General features: G+C 39.5%; 1 protein-coding gene across 10 annotated transcripts in view; it reads right to left on the reverse strand.

Moving 5' to 3' along the window:
• Positions 1 to 268: 268 nt before the first annotated feature.
• Positions 269 to 24,817, reverse strand: part of RAB27A (RAB27A, member RAS oncogene family) — an 88,000-nt gene continuing 63,451 nt past the window's right edge. For 8 of the 10 annotated variants that reach the window (XM_054043032.1, XM_054043035.1, XM_054043030.1 and 5 more), the window contains 5 exons: positions 18,237 to 18,410; positions 16,042 to 16,127; positions 14,721 to 14,824; positions 12,940 to 13,063; positions 269 to 2,938 (listed from right to left, as the gene is read on the reverse strand). In XM_054043032.1, coding sequence (XP_053899007.1) covers positions 2,740 to 2,938; positions 12,940 to 13,063; positions 14,721 to 14,824; positions 16,042 to 16,127; positions 18,237 to 18,389 — 666 coding nt within the window. In that variant the 5' untranslated portion in view covers positions 18,390 to 18,410 and the 3' untranslated portion in view covers positions 269 to 2,739. Of the gene's footprint in view, positions 2,939 to 12,939; positions 13,064 to 14,720; positions 14,825 to 16,041; positions 16,128 to 18,236; positions 18,436 to 24,817 lie in introns of all 10 variants that reach the window. The other 2 variants (XM_054043039.1, XM_054043037.1) reach the window with 2 other exon arrangements.

Consider the following 24,817-nt stretch of genomic DNA (forward strand, 5'->3'; position numbering starts at 1 on the left):
CCTCCTGTCGATTGATGCAAGGAGCCCAACTGTTTATGCCAATAGCATAAAATTCAGTATTTCAACCTTTTTTCCTAGTTTGTCACAAAAATAAATTTTGAAATATCAGAATTTTCCACACCAGGAATTCTGATTTTTGACCAGCTCTAGATTGGTATAATGGTGTCACTCACAGGACTGTTAAGAGACTCAAATCACTGGGCTTGATCTCTGATGAAAGTTGCAGTAGGTGCAAAGTTGTGCTATACATAACTCTAATAAATAGAACTATTGGTGTAATAGATTTTTAATACAGATATATATTTATGGCATTACATCAAAGCAATTTCATGAAGATAGATTTTTGATTTTACAGCACTGTAAAATAGATACATACAAATGTAGGACAAAATATGGCAATTACAGTATTTAGTATAAAATCTAAACATGTGCATTCAAAGGGAAATGTATTTAAGTAACCTCAGTAGTAATTTAAACTCAGTAGTTAGCTGCACTTATCCTTACTTTTTTCAGGAATTGGAAATTATTTTAGCCACACAACTCCTATTAAAGTTAATAGGTGGCAAAATTCCATTGGAACCCTCGGAAAAGCGAGGGGTTACATTTCCGCATTAAAAACCCAGACACTTAAGTGCACTGAAATGTGTTGTGTTCCACAGTAGAATTCGTGTTACTCTACTGGCTGCCCAGGCAATGGCAACTTCGAAAGGCACTCATGAATTAGACTACAGTAACTCTGGTCCACAGGCATTTTGATTCTTGGTACGGTACAGTATAAAATACAGTAATTCAGACAATATAAAATGCTTTAACTTCTGTCATAGTGCCTTAGCATTCAAGTTATATTGCACATGGTTATATATCCTGGGTAGGTTGTGATAAAAATCTAATATTTACATTTTGTGTTTGTTAAAGAACAAACATTGCTTTGTGGAACGTTTTTTGACAGCTAGCAGTGAGTTTTAACACTTTCTATATTTCTAAAAAGCAACTGGAAATTTACATCCAAGTTTCTATTCAATTCAGTGAAGATATCACTTTCTTCTCAGCTACCTTTCTAGTACACATTTTTGGTCCTTTTAACATATTCAATTTTTTTTAATTAAAAATATATTACATTACATCTCATGCTGCCATCTGACTGTAGAAGTTTGCCTGAGCATGTGGTAGCCAAAATAACTAGCACTTTTAAATAAATAAATATTTAATTTCTAAAAGCAGCAGTAGATTTGGAGTTCTGTAAACAAATTGCTATGAGAAGTCTATAAAAAGACACTGAATTTGGCATGTTGAGACTTTACTTGGCAATATTTTAGAGTTATATGAATCTGCTACAATAGAAAACAGTTTATTAGGCATATCACATAATCAGGCTGAAAAGAAATGTAAAAAAATACTGATTATTCCTTATATCATATCTGAGGGTAAATAAAAATGATCATCCACCAAAAAGAGTATTCCTTTACATAATCAAAACATACTCCCTCAGTTCTACTTTAGGTGAGACTTTAAAGGGAATGAACAAAACACATACAAAATGTGTACAAGATGTACAGGACCCAGAGGTAAACAGAAGAAAACCAGCTTTATAAATTTACAGATATACTAATTTAAACAGCATTGATATCTTAGGCAGTTATAGCTCACCAGAGTAAGACCAATATTAAAACTGTCAGTCCAAATTTGAAGAAGAAATGTTCCAAATGTACGCTTGGTACAAACAAATTCAGTGCAAAGCACTAGCTCTGATGAAATTTTGCTGGCACTTAGCTTGCCCTAAATTCCTGTTAAAACATAAAAGAGTTTGTATATAAAATGTATGCATTCATAAACACACACCATCTACGATCTGATCTACATTACAGACCTATAATCGGTATAACTACATTGCTCAGGAGTATGAAAAATCCACATCCGAGCGAGTCAGTTATACCGACCTAGCCCCCCATGTAGACAGTGCTATGTCGATCAGAGAGCTTCTCCTGTCGACATAGCTACCGCCTCACAGGGAGATGGATTAACTACGCCGTCAGGAAAACTCTCGCCCACCGGTGTAGGAATATCTTCACTTAAGTGGTACAGCTGCACCAATAGAGCATTTTAAGTGTAGACCTGCCCTTGGTATGTATATGCCTCAGCATGTTCTTGAAATTCATGTTAGGTGATCTATTATAATATATTGAATCTTTCCTATAGTACAGTTGGAGTTTAGAAGATCGAGTTCAAGACTGCATGGCATAGCAGTAGTGCTGTACAAGTGTCATCTTGGCATTTCTCTAGACAGCTTTTTATTCCATATAAAAATAGCCCTATTTTAGCTCCTGTCATTAGAAACTAATAATTCATGAAAAACAAAGAAAAATTATTTGCCTGCTTTTGCAAAGCACATACAATTTGCTGTTTATCATTATTGCTGTAATGATGGAACATTTCTGTTCAAATTGGACTTAAAGACCTCCATAGTCTGTAACAATGGTAAACCAGTCAAAGATACTGAAAGTTGAGAGTGTCCAATGTTGCACCAAACCTAAACAAACATATGTCTGGCTAACTGCTAATAAATTAAACATTTGCCAAGCAATGGTTAATGTTGTTAGAAAGCAAATACCAATAATTAATACAGCTTTGTTACTATATACCCATATGGTAAGAGCTGTCCATAAATGAATCCATTAAGCTGCAACTGTACTATACTTTAACATAAATATGTTAAATTAATTGTTGAATAAAGTTTGTTTCTCAACAACCACATTTGCCTTTATCTTTCTCCTCATGTAGCTGCTCAGTAGAGCTGTGTCCATTGGACCGTACTACCCCCTCGGGTATCCATGACTTGTCCACGCACCGTTCCATGCGCTTCATGATAAGGTCAAGCAGAGTTTCAATTGCCTTGCTCACATTAGTTCCATTAGCTGCACTTGTTTCAAAATATGGTATCCTGTAAAGGATTAAACAAAAAAAAATAAAAACACCATCACAGATCAAGCGAGCTCTTCCCTGGAAGGAACGCATTATATGGTTATGGCCATGTGCATTAAAACATTCTCCTTAGAGAATGTCTGGAGAGGTCAACAGAATCAAACAGAACTCAACAAAAGCTGAAATTGAAATGCAACCCTTTGTGACGTGCTAAGAGATACAATAGCAGGACAAATATTAATTAACCTCATAACAGCCCGGTGAGGTGGGTATTAACCCCATTTTACTGAGGCACCAGTGGATTATGTGAATTCCACAGTGAGCCAGGAAAAAAGAAATCCTGGAGTTCTGTGTTCCAGTCCTTTCTTTTAACCACAAACAAATGCAACTGCTCTATTGGGCCTCGTCTCCACAAGCATTTTTCTTAAAATTTCCCACCATGACTGCTCTACTGGTGGTAGCAATAATGGGAGTGCTCGCATATATGGGCTGCCAAGAGATCTTGTACACTAGCTACCAAGGGTGTAGCTGAACTGGTGCGAAGGCAATGGTTATTAAAGAAAAAAAAAATGTATGTACCACAGCCACTGCACATGTGTGATGTCCCTCCCTCAAAAGTTTCCAAGAGCCAAGGACATAACACTCTTCATGCTATTGTATTCCTCCGGCTCCTAAGGACCTCAAGGTCTCGGAGAACAGCTGTCTTCAACTCCTGCTCTAGGTGCTTCCTCCCTGGGCTCTTCCATTATGTGAATCTCACTATTTCCAGCACAGAGTGGCAGCTGCAAGGAATATGGGGAGAATGGGCCACTTAAGGATTCAGATTTGGGGCGGTGGCAAACATCAGAGACAATGGGCAGTGCATGTGGGATAGTCAGTCATTGTCTCTTCACTGATCTGGATTCCCTGTTCCTCTCAGGACCTTAGGGTGCAAGAGGAGACTGGCAACTCAGGAGAAGAGGCATGAAGGCAAGATAGGGGACAGAGATAGGCAGTGAGGTTGAGGGGAAAAAGCAGGAGAGAGAGAACAGAAGGAGGAAAGCACGTGAAAGTGGTAAAAGGGGAAAGGAAAGGGAGGGACAACCTTGAATTGCGCATATTGGAGAAGAAAAATGGGAAAGGGTGACTTGGGAAATGGAGATGAGAATAAAAAAGATAAGAGTGAAAACACTAGGCAGAAATAAGAAAAGGGATATGGCGATGGAGAGAGAGAGAGAGAAGTGGATAATGAAATTGAGGGAAAGAAAAAGTAAGGAAAGTTAGTGAATTGGATACTGTAATACTATGGTATTTCCTGGGCTCCAAATCCCATGGAGGATGCTGCTACTCCCAAATGGGTCTCAAGAGCATTATTCTCCATCCATTCACTCCAAAGGCCTTCACTCCATCCCTTACCGTCTGGAAGTTCCCTGTTGTTTCCCTTACCTTCTATCAATGATGTTGTACACCAGACAACCCCCTATAATATCTTGGGAACAGAAAGAATCTGTGGGTCAAATGAAGCTTCCCTTCCCACCTATGCCACAGGACAGGGTGAACAGTAGCAGGAACATTCACTGAAGACAGAGCGATTGATAATGGTGGTGAGAGCATAAACAGAGAGGCACATGGTGATAACTGAGGATATAAGAGGGTCTAAGTGAGATGCTGACATTCAGGAAGAGGAAGCTACCAATTGCTTTGATGAAAGACAATGACAAGGTGCAGAAGGAATAAGGGAGCTCCAGGCAGTGATAAATTCAGTTAATTTCCAGTCTTTAAATGAAGAAATGTAGAAAATTCCTCATAGGATACTGTGCAGACAGGAAATAGTTTGGTTAAATCAAATGAAACTCCTGCATGAAAAAGCCTAACAGTGGCATAACAGTGAAAGGACAGCTGTCCTCACCACTATCCTGATCCACACTGTATAAAAAGATACAGTAAAATGAAGTTTGGCCAAAGCAGTAGTAAATCCCAATTCTTTTATTTTCCCCCCCTTAATTTTTAAAAATGTCCATGAGGGAAAAGGTAGCTTAAGACCCCTTGGACTCACATCTCACCTAACAATAAGCTCTGCTCCTTGCCATGACATCTGGGAGAGAGCCCATGATGCCAGCCTCCATTGCCCACTTGTTATATTTTTAAAAAAGCACCCTCATGCTTTCTCCCATACTGCCCCCCTCATGCTTGGGAGGAGCTTCCCATACGTATTCCTAAAAGCTACCTCATTGTCCTCCTTAAAATCCCTCCTGAAAATTCTCCTCTCTCCATGATGCCTTCAAAACACTTGACAACAAAAATTTAGGCTGTTGGTACGCTGAGACCACAGCGTACCATGCTGACCAATACTGTCTCATTGTTTCCTTGTACTCCTTGCATATTTCTCTTGGTAGCTCTCTGCAAGGTCCCTCAGATCCCTTGGTATTTAACAGTTGGCCTAGGTTTGTGCCAGTGCCTCCTCTTTCACAACACAGTCTCTGATAATACCTCATCTTTATTACCAGGAAAAAGTATGGGTCTCTACATCCTCTGTAGTGAAGACGGATACAGAAGTCATTTAGCTATTGTTCAGTGTTCTTCTCCTCCTCAGCTGCTCCTTTTACTCCCTGGTAATCCAGACCACCCACTATCCCCCAACATTCCTGCTTCTTATATATTTAGTGAACTTTCTGAAAGTCTGTTTAAACACTTGAAGCGGTGTTCCAGAGCTAAAGAGGGGAAAATCCTTGTTTATAACTCATTCATCTTCTGACACAAGATGCAAACATAGGGGAAAGAATATTCATTTGATGAAATAAAGGAGATGTATTTAGTAAAAAGGTAGAAATACTTTGTGCTCTTAATATTTTGAATCTGTTTCTGGACAAAAATTCTCCGAGTAAACATACTTTTGATCCCTTTGTCATGTATCATCTATAAATCTAGTATAATTTGTAATACTAATCCAATAAACTGTCTGCATATTAGTGAAATCCTAGATTTTCCCTACTGAAATAAATCCTTTAGGTGAGAGTGGCCCAGGACAATAATTGGAAACTTGCCCTAATCATTGCTTTATACACTGCTCTTCTGGGTCAATGTCATTTTCCCATAAAAGTACAGCTCCATTTAGAGTTAGCATGTCACCCTGCAAGGGTACCTGCACTAATAAAAACAGAAAGTTACAGCCTCAAAATTTACACTGTATAACATTGCAAAACAATAACATCTTTTGGGACTGCATGTATAGGTCACACAGCTGTTGAAGGAGTGAGGAGGAGAAAATTAAAAGAAGTAGATCCATTTCAGGAACAGGACAGACAGTTTCCACAGACATCAAACTCTCGATTTGCTGTGATGTCTGAAACTGTTCCTTGGGATCAATTCAGGTGGAAAACGTACACTTTTAATCCTTTGTAAACTACTGCCATATTCCCCATGGAAACTGTTCAGCACAGGAATGTGAAATTCTCAGCCTAGACCAAATAGGCAAACACTCAGAAAAATCTCAGGTGTTGCCTTAAGGAAGGGCAGGTATTTCTGTCATTTACATTTCAGCTATGTAATGAATCACCAAGCCATTCTTATTGCCAACAGAAGAATCCAACAAGTCATGTCTAATACTGTAAGTGTAACTGGCAGCTTCACCCAAGTGAAGAGAGCTAATGATTGTTCCAGACAACATCACACCTCCACTTCAAGACCTCTTCAGAAGCTGTAATACACAAAGCATTTTCCTTTCTCCACCTTGACATGTTACTGCTTTCTATTGTATGCAGTGTTGTTGTTTTAGCCATGTCGGTCCCAGGATATTAGAGACAAGGTGGGTGAGGTAATATGTTTTAATGCTCTCTCTCAGGCTCTGTGTAAGCTTGTCTCTCTCGCCAACAGAAGGTGATCCAATAAAAGAAATTACCTCACCCAACTTGTCTGTCTGCTTTCTATTTTGGCAGTCTCAGAATGCCAAAGGGGTGTGGTTGAATTTTAAAACCAATTTACTTAAGGAGGGGTTCAGAGAGGAAAGAGATGGATGACACTTTCATTTTGTCTCATTTAAAACCAGTTACTTCCTGATTATATGAAATGCAAAGAATAAGCAATATGATAAATTAAGCAATGTACACAAGACCAAAGGGAGATGGGGGAGACTATCCATTGAACAATTTAAAATCTATTAATTTATGGACTTTTTTTAAACATACTACATACATGAAAATTAATCCTGACAGCCTGAGGAATGACTCAAGGACCCTGTTGTTACTGGACAAGCTTGCTTTTTAAAATACTTGCATATAAATAAATTGGGCATCTATCAATGGAAATAAGGACAGGCGTATTCAGGTACTAATTTTCACAGCAGAGGAAATGACAAGATGAAATGCAGTTGCAGGAGCAGAGAATATTTTTCCCAAGAGCTATTTCCCAAGATGTCTTTTCAGGTCTGGATCTGAAAAGAACATGTGGATCTCTATTCACAGGCACTGTGCTTGGTGGTGATAAAAAAAACAAACACAAAAAACCACAGTCTCTGTTCCTAGAATGCCTTTCCTGATCAAGCAGAAACAAACATGAGAATATTATTTGTGTGCTAGGAGGGGGCTTGAGAGTGAATCATGTCTAACCCAGCTGCCTAGTTCAAAGGTATACTGAGAGTGGTTAGTCAAGCAAGGGACTTGGCCCACCAGGGCAGAGCACCTGTATTATGCAGTATATTTTAAAACAAGATATAACTGCAAAATCTGTCCTGGCCATTTAAGGCCCCTAATATAAGAGGTGTGTTTCAGCCACTGTCCCCAAAGTAGCAGGCTATCACCCAGGCTGAGAGAGCAAGAGGAACTGAACTTGTACCCAATTTGCCTCCAATATCCACCCTTCTCTCTCTTATCTCCCTTTTGACAGGAAGTCAGCAGCCTCCCGCTGGTCCCAGTAAAGTGTGATTATGGTGTGTCTTGGTTTACACAGTCTGCTCAGTTGCATTCAGCTTCCTGTCATCTAAATTTGACTGAACATGTTTGTGAACAAACACAGTAACATTTTAAAATGGAGATGAGGGCTGATCATAACTAGAGCAGTAAGTCTCAAAGTAGCACTCTCGCTCTCTCTCTTTCCCTCATGTGCCAAAAGTGGATTTTAGCAGTATCCTGGGTGCTAGGTCCAAAAAGCTGGAGAGAGGTTTATTTAATACACACTGTAAAGCATTGGGCTGTTGGGCTGTGTGTTAAACATGAAAGTGTTAGGAGGAAATGCTAGATACTTCTGCAGATGATTAAGAATGACTCAGTAATTCAACATGGAGCTGAAACAAGTGACAGAATTACCTGAGCTTCCTGTAAATACAGAAGCATTTCTTCCTTTTCTTATACCCATAAAAAAAAGTTTTAAGCCATTAAAGATCAAATCATTGGGGTAACATTTTACCAACACATTTCATGAGAGGGGAAATCCTTTCAGTTAAAGCAGGGGTAGGCAACCTTTCAGAAGTGGTGTGCCGAGTCTTCATTTATTCACTTTAATTTAAGGTTTCGCGTGCCGGTAATACATTTTAACGTTTTTTTAGAAGGTCTCTCTCTAAGTCTATATTATATAATTAAACTATTGTTGTATGTAAAGTAAACAAGGTTTTCAAAATACTTAAGAAGCTTCATTTAAAATTAAATTAAAATGCTGATCTTACGCCGCCAGCCTGCTCAGCTGTGTGTGTGTGTGTGGGGGGGTTCAGGACAGAGGGCTGGGTATTGGCGGGGGGGAGGAGACTCTAGGTCAGGGCAGAGGGCTGGGGTATGTGTGGGGTTCAGGGCAGAGGGATGGGGTGCTCCCAGCCCCCTGCCCTGAGCGGCTCATGGCAGGGGGCTGGAAGGGATATGCCCTGTTCCACCCCCTTCCCCAAGGCCCATCCCTACCTCTCTCTGCCTGCTCTACGGAGCAGCGAGCACACTGCAGTCGGCTCTGCTCCTCTGAGAGGAGGAGGGGCCGGAATGCATCACGTTGTGGGAAAAAACGGGGGAGGGAGAGAAGCTTGGCTGCCGCAGGACCAAGCTTCTGCCTCCTGCCCCCGCAGGGGAGAGCGGTGGGGCTAAGTGGGGCTGGGACCCCCCCCCCCCACCGCTCTCCCCTGCAGGGGCAGGAGGCAGAAGCTTGGTCCTGCGGCAGCCAAGCTTCCCTTCCTCCCCCGCTTCTTCTCTCAGCGTGGCGTTTTCTGGCCCCTCCTCCTCCTCTCACCAGACAGGCAGCGTGCCACTCAAAATCGGCTCGCGTGCCGTGTTTGGCATGCATGCCGTAGGTTGCCGACCCCTGGCCTAAGATATACCTATGGGCAAAGATGATTATTATTAAACATTTTTATTGCAGTTGTGCCTGAATGTTCCAGCCAGTTTGGGCCTCATTGTGCAAGGCACTGTGCAAACATATAATAAGTGAGAGCTTACAGTCTAATAAATTAAGCTTGCAATCTAAATAATTTGCCTCTGAAGTGCTGGCATCACATCTCAAAATGCTCTACAGCTGGATAAACTAAGACAAAAATGTACAGTATGTTACTTGGACAAGGTCACACTACAAGTCAGTGGCAAAAAGGTTCATAGAAGTTCAACTACGTCAACTCCCCGGTTTATTTTCAGCTTTGGGTTTGAATTTTAATGGAAATTGAAAGCAAAAAGCAAACTGATTCTGCCAAGATTCAGCTGGTTTGGACATTGTAATTAAAATTTTACAGAGCTCCAGTTTTAATACTAGAAAGCATGCAAAACCTGTAAACCCCTTTTTAAATCCTATGATTAATAAGTGGCCAAATGGTCTCCAACACATGCCTTATACTTCAGCTTTCTCGCCTCTGTTTTCTTCTCAGCTATCACTACTTAAACGCCTAAGAAATACCTTTCATAGTGGAACAGTTACGAGATCCTAAACCGAGAATCAGGGAAAGTACCGCAGCACTGGGATTTGAATTTCAGGGGTCATTTTGTTCTGGATGTGAATGCAAAAACATTTACCAAGATATAATCACTTTATGTTTAAAGAAAACTATTTATGAATTAGCTGTATAGAGAGACCAGCTCTAAATATAATGATACTTCTCTCATAAACGTCAAGGAAAATGTTATAAAACCTGTAAGTTATTCAAACATTTAACATATTTAAAAACACTGACACAAACTGAAGATACAAGGAAACAAATCTTCCACGTCAAAATAAATGAACTGGATTCACAATACATGAATTCCCACCCTCCTCTGCCACACCCTTGAGGTATAATACATTTCACTGACATTTACACAGTATGGCAGTGAACATGGCATAGTCCAGGGGTTGGCAACCTTTCAGAAGTGGTGTGCCGAGTCTTCATTCATTCACTCTAATTTAAGGTTTCGCGTGCCAGTAATACATTTTAACATTGTTAGAAGGTCTCTTTCTATAACTCTATAATATATAACTAAACTATTGTTGTATGTAAAGTAAATAAGGTTTTTAAAATGTTTAAGAAGTTTCATTTAAAATTAAATAAAATGCAGAGCCCCCGAACCAGTGGCCAGGACCCAGGCAGTGTGAGTGCCGCTGAAAATCAGCTCACGTGCCACCTTCGGCGCCCATGCCATAGGTTGCCTACCCCTGAGTTAAAGAGATTTTAGAGCCTCAAGGAACTCTGTCTCTTGGGCCCTCTGCTGAGCAACCTACATGCTTCTGTCATACTGCGTAAATCTTCCATTCTCATTAGGTGAAGAAATAGCTAAGGTAGCTGAAGGTCAGGAATGCAAGGGTGGAGACTACAAGAATGAAAAGCTTCAAATGACTTTCACCTGAATCCTTTGGTTGATAAGATTATGCTTCTGTTTATACAATTAAAGAGAACTGGGAGCCTGGATTTCTGTGAGAAACAAAGGTAACTGGGCAATCATAGGGCAAAGGAACCTGTCGGATTAATAGAGGGAGAGCCCTATTACTATTTATTTAGGCACAAATTTACACCGATAAATTACAGGTGGAATTTTAAAATCTTCTCTCTTAAGGCTCCCATGCATGGGAGCCTTAATAGGTCACCACCATCTGTAAAATGCAGTTAATTCTTGTCTTCTCTTAATTTGTGAGGTTTAGTTACTGCTGTTAAAATGCTAAGCCTTAAATATTTAATAATGGACTAATCAGTCTCCTAGTGACTGTCTCCTCTATATCCCACTCTAAACACAACATTTACTGGTAGTAGGCTTGGGCGGGGGGGAAATGTTCAGTAGTATCCAGAATGGTTAGCAGCAGCAGCAGCTCACTCAGTGAGGCAGGGTTTTTCCTCTTTCCTACCCCATCTTTTGAAGATGTAAGAACATTCCTCTTAGTAGTAACCTTCCTCATCCACCTACAAGTACTGAGAACCATATAGCAGTCCACAGAGTAAAATTTGATCTATGAATCAGCCTTTAGTTTTTGATTCCCACATTGATCAAGTTGGTATTTTGACCACAAGATTAACAGACATTTCACCTTCTGCAGGTAATATCAATTGATGAAGTGGCATGCAAAAAGATTTCGATATAAAACATACATCATCTACTTCTTCACATTTCCCAAATTTCCATTCCTTTTTATAAAGGTACATGTTACAAAACTATACTGGTTTGAGGTTAGTGCCCCACAAATAGCATTACACAAGCATGCAACTCAGAGCAGGAAAAAGGAAGGAAGTATTATTGCACTAAACCCCATCTTGCTCTGTTCCTCCCTAATAATGGGGTTGACAATTTGTGAGGCTAAGCTTAACTTTAAAATAAGAGTGACACTGTTTAGTACTGCCTCCAGTTTCTTCCAGAATTTAATGTGATGCACAAATGTGACTTTACAACCTTGGTCAGTATACTCTTGGGTTTCACTGCACAAGGAAATTAGGTCCTCTGTCTACTGTAGTCATACTAAATACTACAGGGTAGTATTAATCAGGATTTTGGCTTTTGACACAGTCCCATATGCAGCGCTGAAAGTAACTTAACGGACTTACCCAAGACCCCGGCTGCCCTGCGTACTGGTAAGGGGAGGTGGAGGGGTGGCTCTAGGCCCCCAGAAGGGGCAGGGCCTTGGGCAGAAGGGGCGGGGCTGGAGCCAGACTCCTGCAGCAAGCCCTTCAGTACTACCCAGCCCACGCTGCCCGGGGCTCCGGCCGCTACCGTGGCAGCGATTAATTGTTCTGCTTTACTCAGCACTGGTGAGACATCAGCTGGGCTATTGTTTCCAGTTTTGGGCACCGCACTTTTAAGGAAGACATGGATAAATTGGAGAGTCCAGAGGGGATAACAAAAATGATAAGAGGTTTAGAAAACATGGTTTGGAACTAGAAGAGGTTGGAACTATGAGAAAAAAAGATTGAAGAATTGTGCATGTTTAGTCTAGAAAAGAGAAGGCTGAGAGGGGACACAATAACAGTCTTCAAATATGTAGATGAGGCTGTTCTGAATAGGACAGTGATCAATTGTTCTTCATGTCCACTGAGGGTAAGACACAATTAACTGGCTTAATTTGCAGCAAGAGAGATTTAGATTAGATATTAGGAAAAACCTTTCAAACTCTAAGGGTAGTTAAGTGCTAGAACAAGTTACCTAGAGAGGTTGGAGGTATTAAGGACAGACTAAATGTACACCTGTCAGGGTATACTTAATCCTGCCTCATCATTAGTTGGGGGCAGAGGGGGAAAAGAGAATGGCCTAGATGATCTCTTGAGGTCCCTTCCAGCCTTATAGCCATTTCTAGGACTCTGTGGTGTGCTGTGCAGCTTCATCTCCTCATAAATGAAATGTATTCTCCATCAAGTAATAGAGAGGTGTTTACTTTGTTTTCTACTGCAAGGGCAGAGGGGCACAAAGATACCTCCCCCATGCTGGAGTATTGCACAATAAGGTGCATATCTTTGCTTAAAGCATGTGGCATTTGCCTCGGTCGGAGACAGGATGCGAGATCAGACAGGTCCCTGGGGTGTTCCAAGATGACCATTCTGACAAGAGCCTTCCAATACACAAAGCAATATCACAGACCTTAAAGCAAAACTAAATGTGTTTTTTGAAAACACAACAAGAAGATACTTGCCCATATTTTTCTGCAAGTTCCTTTGCCTCCTCTTCTTTCACCATTCTCTGGTCTTCCATATCACTTTTGTTTCCACATAATACAATATCAGGGTTTTCACAATACGCATGCATTTGTAGCTGGCCTAACAGCAAAAACAAACAGTAAAAGCAGGGCTTATCTTATTCTGTTCTGTATAAAGTTCACTTAGAACATGAGTGCCTTTTTAAAACGGAAATGGAGAACTTGAATGAAGTAATTCTTGGACAGGAAAAAAATAAGTTTGCTGCCAATTTCTTACCTGTTTTCTTCCCCAACCTTTTTTTAAATTTATTTTATTAAAAGCACTAGAGATATTTGCACTCCAGTGGGATCTTTGCTGCTTACAAGTTCATCTGGTCCTGCTGTTTACTCTATCTTAGATGCTTATAAGACCCCCATTACTATAGCATTCAAGAGCTTAAAATCCTTAATGTACACTCACAACACCCCAATGAAGTAGGGAAGTGCTTTTATCCCCATTTTACAGATGGGGAACTCTCTGACACAGTGATTTGCCAAAGGTCACACAGGAAGTCTGTGGCAGACCAGGGAACTCAGCCCAGTCTCCTGAGCGCTAGGACACCAGACCACCCTTCCCTCCACATGAAGTCATTACTCCATCTTGGGACAATCATCTCCACAACCAGTTGTGATGCCAGAGTGTTTTGACATCGGGTGAAAGAAGACAAGCAGATTATCTCAAACAAAAATCTTACTCCAGTCCAAACATGCCTAGTACTTAAAAAGCAGGACAAGAGAAATACAGAAAATACATGGAACAAGCCAAATCCATTCAAACGGCAATTCCACGGAAGTCAAGGGCACAATATTTGATAAGATTTTCTATAACACTCGCAGTTCTTCAATTATAGTACTGGAGAATGCAGTATTTAGGATATACGGAGGAAAGGACATTACGATAGACCAGTAGCCATGGATGGTTTTCGGTATTCTGTACACATGCCTCTTTTCAGTAACAATTCATGCAAACTAGTTTTATTATGTGCAGATTTTATGTTAAGCACAATGCTCCTCCTCATCAGCCTGTAGGGGGACGTCATCATGCCCATTACCCCTCCCAATACTAATGGCTCTGACCCGGGGACAAAATGCACCAAACTTCTTGCTATGGTGCAGTGGAGTGGAGCTGAGGAACATGCCTGCACCCATTTGTCAGCCAATCACTGGAAATCCAAATCACTGGGGCAGATGCGCCTCGTAATCCCTAGAGTGCTAGATTGTGAACCCACAATCTAAGGATTAAGGATCTGCCTCTGAGCTTTTCCAGTGAGCTGCTGGTAATGGGAAAGTGAGTACTTCCCTGTTCCTGTTGGATTAACAGTTAGGCAAGTGTTTCCTATCTCTTCCATAACAAACTCCAGAACAAAACTGCCAGGTGTTGAGTGGTGCCCATGACAAGCTCTCAATCAAAAAGAATCAGGACTGAGTTTCAAGTTGGCCGATTTCAAATTTCATTACTAAACATCACCCAATTTCACATTGTATTTCAAACATCAGGGGTATGAAACCAGCCTGACTGAGGTTTTGTGAGTGCAGCAAGCAAGTTAAAAAAGCCTAGGCTTCAGATACAGTATTGGAAACCAGATTCACTCACAGCTATTTTATACAGATTTCCATTTTGTTCCTTTCTAGAAAGCCTTAAGTCAAATATTTTTGGCCTTATCCCCTCTGTGGAGTTCTCCATAGTTCTAAATACAGCACAGGAAAAACAGTGACATACAAGTAAAGACGGGACATACTTATCCAGTTTCTGACATTGAGAAAGCTTTGCTCATTTGTCAGATCGAAGAGGAGAAGAAAACCCATAGCATCTCTGAAGAAAGCTGTTGTCAAGCTACGAAACCTAGAAATACAAAGCACAGTTGTAGCTGGTTTCCCTTTCATAAGGTATAGCTGATGAGTAAATTCTGAAAAATGATCATACTATAAAATAGGCAGATAAGTGAGGTAATCTAAAATTTAATTGTACTAGAACCATCACTAGTCATGTCTGATTTCTGCCGACATACGGTCTGAACCAATTAAGTTACTATAGGCTTGATCCAAGAGTAAAGTTAGTGGAAAGACGCCCATCAATTTCTGTGAGCTTTGGCTCAAGCCTTACATTATACAGCACATTTTGATCAGCCTGAAAAAAGCATCTTATTCAAAGTGAAATTCAAATCATGTTGAAATTTATTATTGTGCATTTAAAATTTGACAATATTTTAAAACATCATCAGACCAAAAATGTTGCGATATTAAAGTACTTTGAAACAAACAGGACAGGTGAAGAATATGCACAACTTTTACTTTTTATATGAAGAGAAACTGCCAACAATATTCAGGACAAAAACTTGATTCCATGCAGGATAGAACATTAGAGAGTGACTCTCACCAGCCATCTACCTAATCTTTATAAAGGAAGGGATGAATCCTGCATCTCTACTTTCACAAAGACAGTGGAAGGTTTGCCTGCTTAAGAACTGGGTAAAGACTGCAGGATGTGACCCATAGATAGCTACTGGCTTTGGTCTTGAAAGAGGGCAAATTGTTGGAGATACAGAGCTAGATATAAATTTGCTAGCATAGCATAATATATATCATCCTCAATAGTTACCATTCAAATAAATTACAGACACTTCTAGCTGGCTACAAGAGCTAATGAAAGCCTAAACAGAGTGCAGGTCGATAAAACCAAATATGCACTGCAGACTTCTGGCAGACCCCTCATTCTGACTTCATGTGTATGGCTTCCACTGAGTCTCAATATCTTCAGAAGAATGAACGAAAGCACAAGAAGATAAATTAAGAAAATAGATTATGAGAGAGAGAGAGAGAGAGAGAGACTAGGAAAATATATAGAAAATAGAGAAAAAAAGCATCTATAGGTAAGAAACAGCCCTCCCCCCCCCTTCAGGGGAAATTGTGATCACATTGCTGTTAATGTCAGAATAAGGGCACATTTTGATTCATGAGTCATGCTCATAAAATACAACAGACAACAGGAGAATTCATGCACTTGAGTTCAGTTAATAGTTTAGTAAGCACAGTCACATTTGCTTCATATAAAGGCCACACCTTTCCTGTCCTGCAGTGTCCCACAGTTGCAGATGTATCCTCTGTCCTCTGCCGCTAATGCCATCTGGCCCATTGGATCTGTACACCTATAAACAGACAATTTTCCAAGTGTCAGCAGTCCACTCAACAGCACAGCAAAAAAATGACGTTTAAAATATAATACTTTAATCAGTCTTGATGCCAATAACAATCTAATGCATTGTTGATCTAAGAGTCAACACTACAGACAGACACTATTTCTTTGCCTTATGGGGCCGAGTTGTAGGCTCCCACTTTGATCCTGCCCTCTAGTAAAATATTTAAGAAAGGAAAAGCATCAAATGAGAGAAAAGAAAATGTTTCCAATAAGCTATGAAGACCTAACGAGAAATTCAACGTGGCTATGATTTGCATTAGGCAGGCTTGATTCTTTCTAGTTTCTATTTTTACTATTACTGTTTCACTCTGTTCAAATTGAAACAATTATAAAAGCGCAATCAGATAACGTAATATGGCAATATATTTGTACCATTAACAGAACCATGTCAGCAAAACAGAATATGACTGTAGAGATAATGACTTGTGTTTAACTGTCACAAGGTTGCTAAGAAGAATCTAGTGTAGATCTTATCATATTATAGCTTACAAGAACAGGAACTGGAATAAAAGCTCAGTAGCTTATTTAGCAGGTGAATATAAATAAAGACAGCTGTTGAGTATGAAGAGAATCAAATGGAAATAGTGTTTCAAGTCACTGTCTAGAAGACATCTCAGTTTGGGTTGTCCTCTCCTTTTCCTATTGGTATTAGTGAACTCTAAGATTAAAGAAGTTATGGATATACAGGCAATATCATTGGCACAGAATGTGTCACAGAATAATGGTCACAGAGGGTCAGACAGGCCTATCAAATCAAAACCATCAAGTTTAACTGTCTCTTGCTTGGAAAATATTCATTTTGAGAATTTGGTTTTGGTTACTCCATTAGAACAATTACTCACCCATCAGCAGCAAGACTGAACAAGAACATTCTGCACCATGAAAACCCCTTGGTACTCATGCATATTGAGTGTGGGGTGAGTAGCCCAGGTAAAGTGACTCTGCCGAAAGTCGTCTGAAACCCCTGTATGCTAACAAGATGGGCTTGGTGCCAACTATGAATGTGCAAGTGCGGCAGGGAGCGGTGGTATGGTAATTATTGTGGTTCTCCATTGCCTCAAATCAAAAAACGTTTCCCATATATTTTAGATAATTTAGGAGCCACCTCCTGGATTCTTTGAAGACACTGGGAAAATGGGTTTCCCAGGTAATCAGGGCCCAGATCCAACGCCCAATGCCAGATTACTTTCTGTACTGGATGCCCTGTTGGAATATTATCATTATGGCATGAATTGTTTACAATATTTACTGACAGCATCCTCACTTCAGATAAAATTTCAGCAACTAAAAATTTTCCAATTTTATAAAAAATGGCCTTAAAATATTCAGTATGGATCACAGATTTTCTCTATAAAGTGATTAAAAGGAGGAAATCTTGTAGATATCCATTCAAACTCTGTTGCATTTAAAATTGAGACCTTGTTAAATAAATGTATTAGAATAGCTTTTAGTTTTCACATTTTGACCTCTGATGCTTAGGAGTTTGGAAAACATAGGTACCTGCTTAGGAAACTTAGGCGTCCTACAAGCATTGCCCCTTTCATTTAGAAAGTATTAATTATTCAACACTGCCCTACCCCGTATTTTTCAGTGGCACAAAAAATTAACATGGTTGTCTTTGTTTACTAGCCACTTTGGCTTATAAAGAAATTTATGCCAATGCATCTTTAATTGGGGCCAGTTCTGCAGGACTTCCCTTGTGGAAAGTCTACTGATGAAAATGGCAGTTCAATTTACAAGGAATGGTCTGAATGCCATAGCATCATCCATTCCTATCAGTACAGGCCACTGAACTTGGTTTATTAGTTAACCGCTTCTGCAGAAGGGAGTAACAAAACAATTCTTTTGTGGACCTCACAGAAACAGCCTTTTTTGTTTTATTTGCTGTTCCTAGAGAGAGAAGAAGGTGGTATTTTGTGCCCATGATATATGGTCGACTATGCAGTGACGATCAGGAGATCAGGTTTTAAAAGAGTAATTTTTATGCAGTTGATGGCTAGATTTTTATTTTTTAAATAACTGTACATTCAAAGTAGCCCACAGAGTTGCTGCAACTTACCACTCTCTTTTCCCGAAAGTCAATCCCCACTGTCGTGATAAATCTGGAATTAAATTTGCCATCTGTGTACTGGTAAAGGATGCTGGTTTTTCCTACTCCCGAGTCACCGAGTGCTAGGAATTTGATGAGGTAATCGTAGTCTCCATCAGACATAGTGAGATCTTTGTAGACCACCTTTAAAAAGCAAAACAAAGGAACGCTTCTCATTTCATTACACAAAGCAAATGGCAGTATTCTGAATACATAAGTTTGTTAATTCTAAGTCTCCACTAAAGCTTTTTTGCAACTTATTTAAAATAAAGATAAGAACGGGCCTGATTTTGCCCTCCTTAACACTGGTTTTATTCTGGTGTAACCCCACTGAAGGTCACTGATGGAGCGGAGGCTCAGGCTTAACATTTTGAAAGGTCAATGCCAAATTCAGCTCTGACATAAAGCGACACAAATCTACCGACCTCAGTGCTTAACTACAACAGAACTGATTCTGGCTCATAATTTTAGAAGAAGCCAAGGGCCAATTCTACTCTGACTCCAGTTTTACACTAGGTGCAACTCCAATGGCTCTGACTGAATTACTTGATATACACCAATGTAAGTGAGAGAAAAATCAGGCTCAATTTGTTAGATAAAGAGAGAAATCAGCTGTCCTGAATAAACTACCTGCCTGTCAATGGAGGGTGCAAGTGAATGCAGGATGGTTCTCCTCAATAAGAGTTGCTACAGACCATCATTTATTAGAAACAAAAAAGGAGAAAATAAAATTTTTACTTTTTTATAAAAAGCAACAAAGTACAGAATTAAAGTACTCTGGAAAACCCTGTACACAGCATTAGTCACAGAACTAATTTTCATCCATATCTGAAAGTTGCAGCAGTTATATAAATGCATCTGCAGTATCTGGGTGAACTAGTATTCACCATAGCATTCTAGATTTGGAATACATGAAGAATCTATTTTATTCTCTTGACTTTGTCCACCACAATTCAATAAAAGGCACTGTATTGCCATAAACAATCAAACTATATTGCACTTTGGGGGAGTGGGGGTGGGCAGAATGCACCATACCAGGCTCTTTTAAAAACAGCTTAACAATAAGTGCTTCATGTGTTATGCAAAATTAATTTGGTGGGAGTTTCAGGAGATGCTCCTCTGGATGGTCTATGAAGACTGACCTATCCTCTCAACCTAAGTGTTGCTTAAAGAGTTCATTTTCTTCATTAGTCATTGAAGGCAGATCATCCAAACAGTCTCTCCAACACTTTCCATCCATGTTCTTGATGCAGAAGTCCATAATTAATATAAAACCTCACTACCCTTTTCATAAGGCATGATGGGAACACTGTTAGCAGCATTCAGTATGTTGGGTCACAGTTACATTCAACCTACTTAAAATGCCCTTATATATATGTATCTGTACTAGGTCTTTAAAACTAATTTGGGACTTAAATTGTACATGCATGGTCAAATTTTCAAAGGCCACCTCAAACTGAAGCCCAAATTCTCTATATCTACCTTCTTGTATGAAAACACTAGGATGTGAAGGTATAACTAGCAAATCCAGGTTCACGTGTGCACAAAATCTTGGATTTAAAAAACCCCTGTGGTGCAGTTTTAGAAGCTAGTTTGAGCTCCCTTGAAAAATAATGTATTCTTTGAAAAGCACATGTGGACATTACAACACAGAATATAGCCAGCTCACTAAAACCAAAACAGCAGAACTGCCTATTATTAAAACTTTTATTTTCCAAGATTTCACTTTACGCAAAATTTTGAAGAATTAGTATTTTCACATGGAATACATGCAAATGAATGTGACTGCCTATGTTTCTTATGTAAAGCTATTTTTTCCTCCAAAACAGCCTGTTTTTCATTTAAACGCATATCTGAGCAACAGTTTCCATGAAAAAAAGACCATTTTTGAGTTTGTAATGAATTAGAAGACAATTTTCAGGTATTTTTGTAATTTATTAATGATAGTTTGAACAGTTTTACCAACCACTAAACCTAGGTGTTTGAATACACTGCTAAACACTACTACTGTATCAGTCATTAGAATTTAAAATGTCTAGTCTTATCCCCTTTGGGGATCATAAAAGAAAAAAGTATAAGATTTAAAATTTGAAGTGAAAATTAGGTGTTTCAAAATGCCTAGACTGTACAAAACAATTCCTAAACCAACCACATCAATTCCAGGGAAAATTCAGTGTATGTGAAAAAGACACATGGGAATTGTGCTCTAGTTGTTTCCTGTTTGAGTAGCTACTGATCTCCCCTTCCCCAGTATCTTATGCAGCTTGTAAAAGAAAACATCTAAAAAGAAACTTGAGGAGCTCTTCCAAAAGCAATAGAAATCTAGCACCAAAAAATTACCAATTACCAGGGGAGAAAAGGTATCAAAATATAAAGAGACCATAAAATGAAATACATGTTTCTTGCAAAATGTGCAATTTGGGCTGCAAATAATATTATTATTAGAACTGTAATACTATTTACTGCTCTAACTACACAAAGCTGTAAGGCTAATCACTTCATTAAGTCCATAGCATTTCAACTATATTCTTTGCAGTACAACTGTCCTCAATAGCATAACATCAATTCAGACCTTAGTCTCTACTGCACAACTTGAGGTTTGGAACAAACTCCAGACCGCCAGTGTGTGGGCATCAACCACCACCATTAAGGTAGGAACGTAACTATCTCTGAGGCTTTGGCTTTATTGCAAAATTTCATATAGTAAACAGAACATGACTGTGATGAATTTAGTTAGCCAACATAGTGCAGACCCCACGACTGTGGTCAGTGCAGACAAGAGGGAAGATTTGTCAAAGGCACAAGTGGCAGGTAGGTGCTTCATGGCCACTGACTTTTAATTGGAGTTTGGTGCCCAGCTGTCATTTGTGCCATGAAAATTTCCCCCCAGGCACCACTCCTGTTCTGCATCATTTCAGCTACTCATGTTGATGAACAGCTGACACAAATTCTCCACCTCTACACTCAACATAAAGTCATGGTCAGCTAAATCAACTTTCCACACTCAAGTTTTAAAACATGATAAAAATGTGGTCATGACATTAAGGTCTCAGATGAGATGAGACAAGACATTCAGAACTAGCAGCATGATTTCTATGCTGTGTTGCAGGTTTGACACTCCAGAAACACATTCACCTACCCTCTATGCTATAGCATGAAGGACTGCAGAGTCTTACAAGCAGCTAGAGCAGAAGGGAAGGCATTGCAGTAAAACGCTTTAACTAGATATTAGAAGTCCTCATCCACCCAGGTGCTCATAAAGGCCCTCAAAATACTTTTGGGGATGAGGGAGGGGTTAAAAAAAAAAAAAAAAAAAAAAAAAAAAAAAAAAAAAAAAAAAAAAGGATCACACAGCAAGCAATTCCCCAGAAAAGTTTCCATTGTGAGGTATATTTTTTTCAAAAGCCCTAACATTTTTTAAAATCTTCAGATTGACTATAAATACAACAAGGAGTCCAGTGCACCTTAAAGACTAACAGATTTATTTGGGCATAAGTTTCGTGGGTAAAAACCCCACTTCTTCAGATGTTTTTGTGGATATAGACTAACACGGCTACCCCCTGATAACAGATTGACTAGGACTCCTTCCTAATATTTAGTTTGTGATGAAATTAATGCTTCCACATCTTCTGCCAAGCTACTTTGCAGTCCTTTGTAAACTTTCCCTCTTTTTAAATATACATTCTGTTGTGCATAAATCTCTAAAATTACTAGTATTTAAAAAATGCCCAGATACTCAACAAGTGCAACTTGGGACTAGTGTGTTATGAAGACAGGGCATCCCTCTCCGGGAGCTTATCTACATGGTGCATTAGTCTGCACTAGAGAGATGTAATTCTAATGTGCACCGGTGTGTTGTGCACTGACTGGCCCATGTGGACCCTGCTGGCGTGCACTAAAGACACTAGTAGTAATGCTATCCTTTATTCCTAACAGACTGCTGTTGTGAGTAAAATGCGTGTGTATAAAGACCTCAGAAGATAGATACAACAGAAGTGCAAGTATTCTTAGCAGCAGCAGCACGTTTGGAAAGGTAGGAAACTATTATACGTCATCTCACTTTGTGTAGTTTGCTAAAACTTACTGTAAATAGCTACCGCCCTCCACTGAACAAAGGTCAGAGCTAGCACAAGATCAAATATATACATCTTCCAATACAGGAATTTGCATAATACCTGTTTGGATAAGCTGCCACACAATACAGACTGCTTTTTACCCCTACTTTAATTCACCATATAGCTTGTAATTAACAATTTGCAAATGGCTGGGAACAGGGCCAGGAGTCCTTAACACAAAATAAAAGAATAATACATTCCAATCAATCCTTGACAAGGAAAAGATCTTCCTTGGTCAAGTTACAGTGTAGATCACTCCCACGTCTCACCCTACAAGATAAACCCAGTACTCAAATATTTCCAGGATATGTTTACTGTGAAAGGCTGAACCTAACCCTGAAGAGAAGCAAGCGTTACTTTCATAGTCCGTCCCAGCCCTGTCCTCCTCCCTGTACAAATATTTAAGAAGTGTTCTCCACCTTCCGCCTTACAAGGCTTACATTCCAGGAACCTAGAAGCATCCAAATTTCTACTATATAAATTGACAGTGTGTGAAACAACAAAATCCTTCAAGGAGTTAAAAAAAACAAACAAAAAACCAAACTGATACTTTTAAACACTTTTTATTGAGGTTTTTTTATACAATAGCCAGTGTTTGTTATTTTAAAAAATATGTATTACATGTATATAAACCTTTAATGAAAAAAAGGTGGAGATGGGACAGATGAAAGTGACGGTTTGGTGGCCCAAGTCATAGATTTAAAATACACAGAGGATGAATTTCTGCCCTCAGTGAATCAATGGCAAAACTCCCATAGGGTTCAGTAAGGCCAGGATTTCACCCAGCTCTCTGTAACCACCAGCTCAGACCCTAGATGGGTAAGTTCAGTCCTTCATTCTTCCAGTAAATAAAACCGATTTCCTTGCCATTTGTTTTCAAAACAAAATTCTTGTCTGCTCAGGCTAGGCATTAAAAATGCCAAGGAACTTCCATAAATTGGGGTTTGCCTGGATCCTTTGGCCAAAATTCCCCACCCACTTCTGTATGTTATGCATTGCTCAGTGTTAGTTGCTACTCTCTATACCAAGTTTCAGAGTAACAGCCGTGTTAGTCTGTATCCGCAAAAAGAAGAACAGGAGTACTTGTGGCACCTTAGAGACTAACAAATTTATTAGAGCATAAGCTTTTGTGGACTACAGCCCACTTCTTCGGATGCATCCGAAGAAGTGGGCTGTAGTCCACAAAAGCTTATGCTCTAATAAATTTGTTAGTCTCTAAGGTGCCACAAGTACTCCTGTTCTTCTTTTCTCTATACCAAAGTTGCCCTCATTTCAGTGGCCCATATGCATACAGCTTGTGAAGCTTTTTGGAATCTATCAGGGTTAAAAGTCATATATAAATGCAAATTAGAGACAATAATTCAGCCTGTGTTCATTTTTTGGGAAGATGTCAAAAGAGGGAAGAAGAATTGTGGATTTTAAAATCATTAAAAAACAGAAGACATCTAACCTAACAGTTAGGAGTTGGTAGAACTCCTTCTTCATTCACATGTTTTTTAAATCAAGCTCACAGCACTGCAGCACACTTTTCAATCCCTTCCATTCACATTAATGTGCCCTAAAGGAAGGCATAAGAAATCTAGGAGGGAGTTGGATATAATTAGAACCCAGCAGGAGGTCCAAAATCGTTTTGGAAGGGACTTCCTCAACATTATTTTTAAGAGTAGGAAATACAAAGAGCAACTCCTTTTTGCTGAAAACTGTAAGTTACCAAAGGAACAGGTCACACAGCAAGCACTTCAGTCAGCTCTTCTCTTCTAATGAACCTCTTGTGTTGTGGTTACATTTGATACTTCATAGTAAAACACTGGGATGGACAGAGAATATGAAAATCTGGGAAGCTCCATTGGCAGTTTGCACTGCTGGTATGATCTGTATGATCATATTATTATCTATTTCAATGTGGTCATGTCTGTGGCATCTCCAAATAATTATGCCTACTCCACTACTTACTTCTCTGCCAATAGGAAAGGCTACATGTTTCTTGAGGCAAGTACTGCTCCTGATAAATGAGTCTATTCACATTAGTTTAAGGTGGTTTCACATTAATAGGCTTCTATCGGCTTTACATGGTCATGTTTCACCGTGGGTACATTTGATTATAAACAATACCATGATGTTGCTGTGTGATAAAGCTTCCTTACTCTTGAACGCTTTGTTTGTGGATAAGTTAAGGAAATAAGCCTGGCATACAGGATGTTTCCCTTTACAGTGCAACATGCCCTCTGTACACAAACAGCTATTTCATGTTTTCACTAAAAAACATGTAGCTACTGATAGGGGGGGGGGCAGGGAAGAGGGAGGGCGCGGGAGGGCTTCAAAACAGATCAGCTTACAGTAATAAGGGTGAAGCTTAAAACAAAAACAGACTAATCATGGAACTGCTAGTTAAAATATATGAAGGCTCAGACACATGCACTTTAAACTACCTGTATG

Source organism: Malaclemys terrapin, chromosome 10 (assembly GCF_027887155.1).
Source record: "Malaclemys terrapin pileata isolate rMalTer1 chromosome 10, rMalTer1.hap1, whole genome shotgun sequence".
NCBI lineage: Eukaryota > Metazoa > Chordata > Testudines > Emydidae > Malaclemys > Malaclemys terrapin.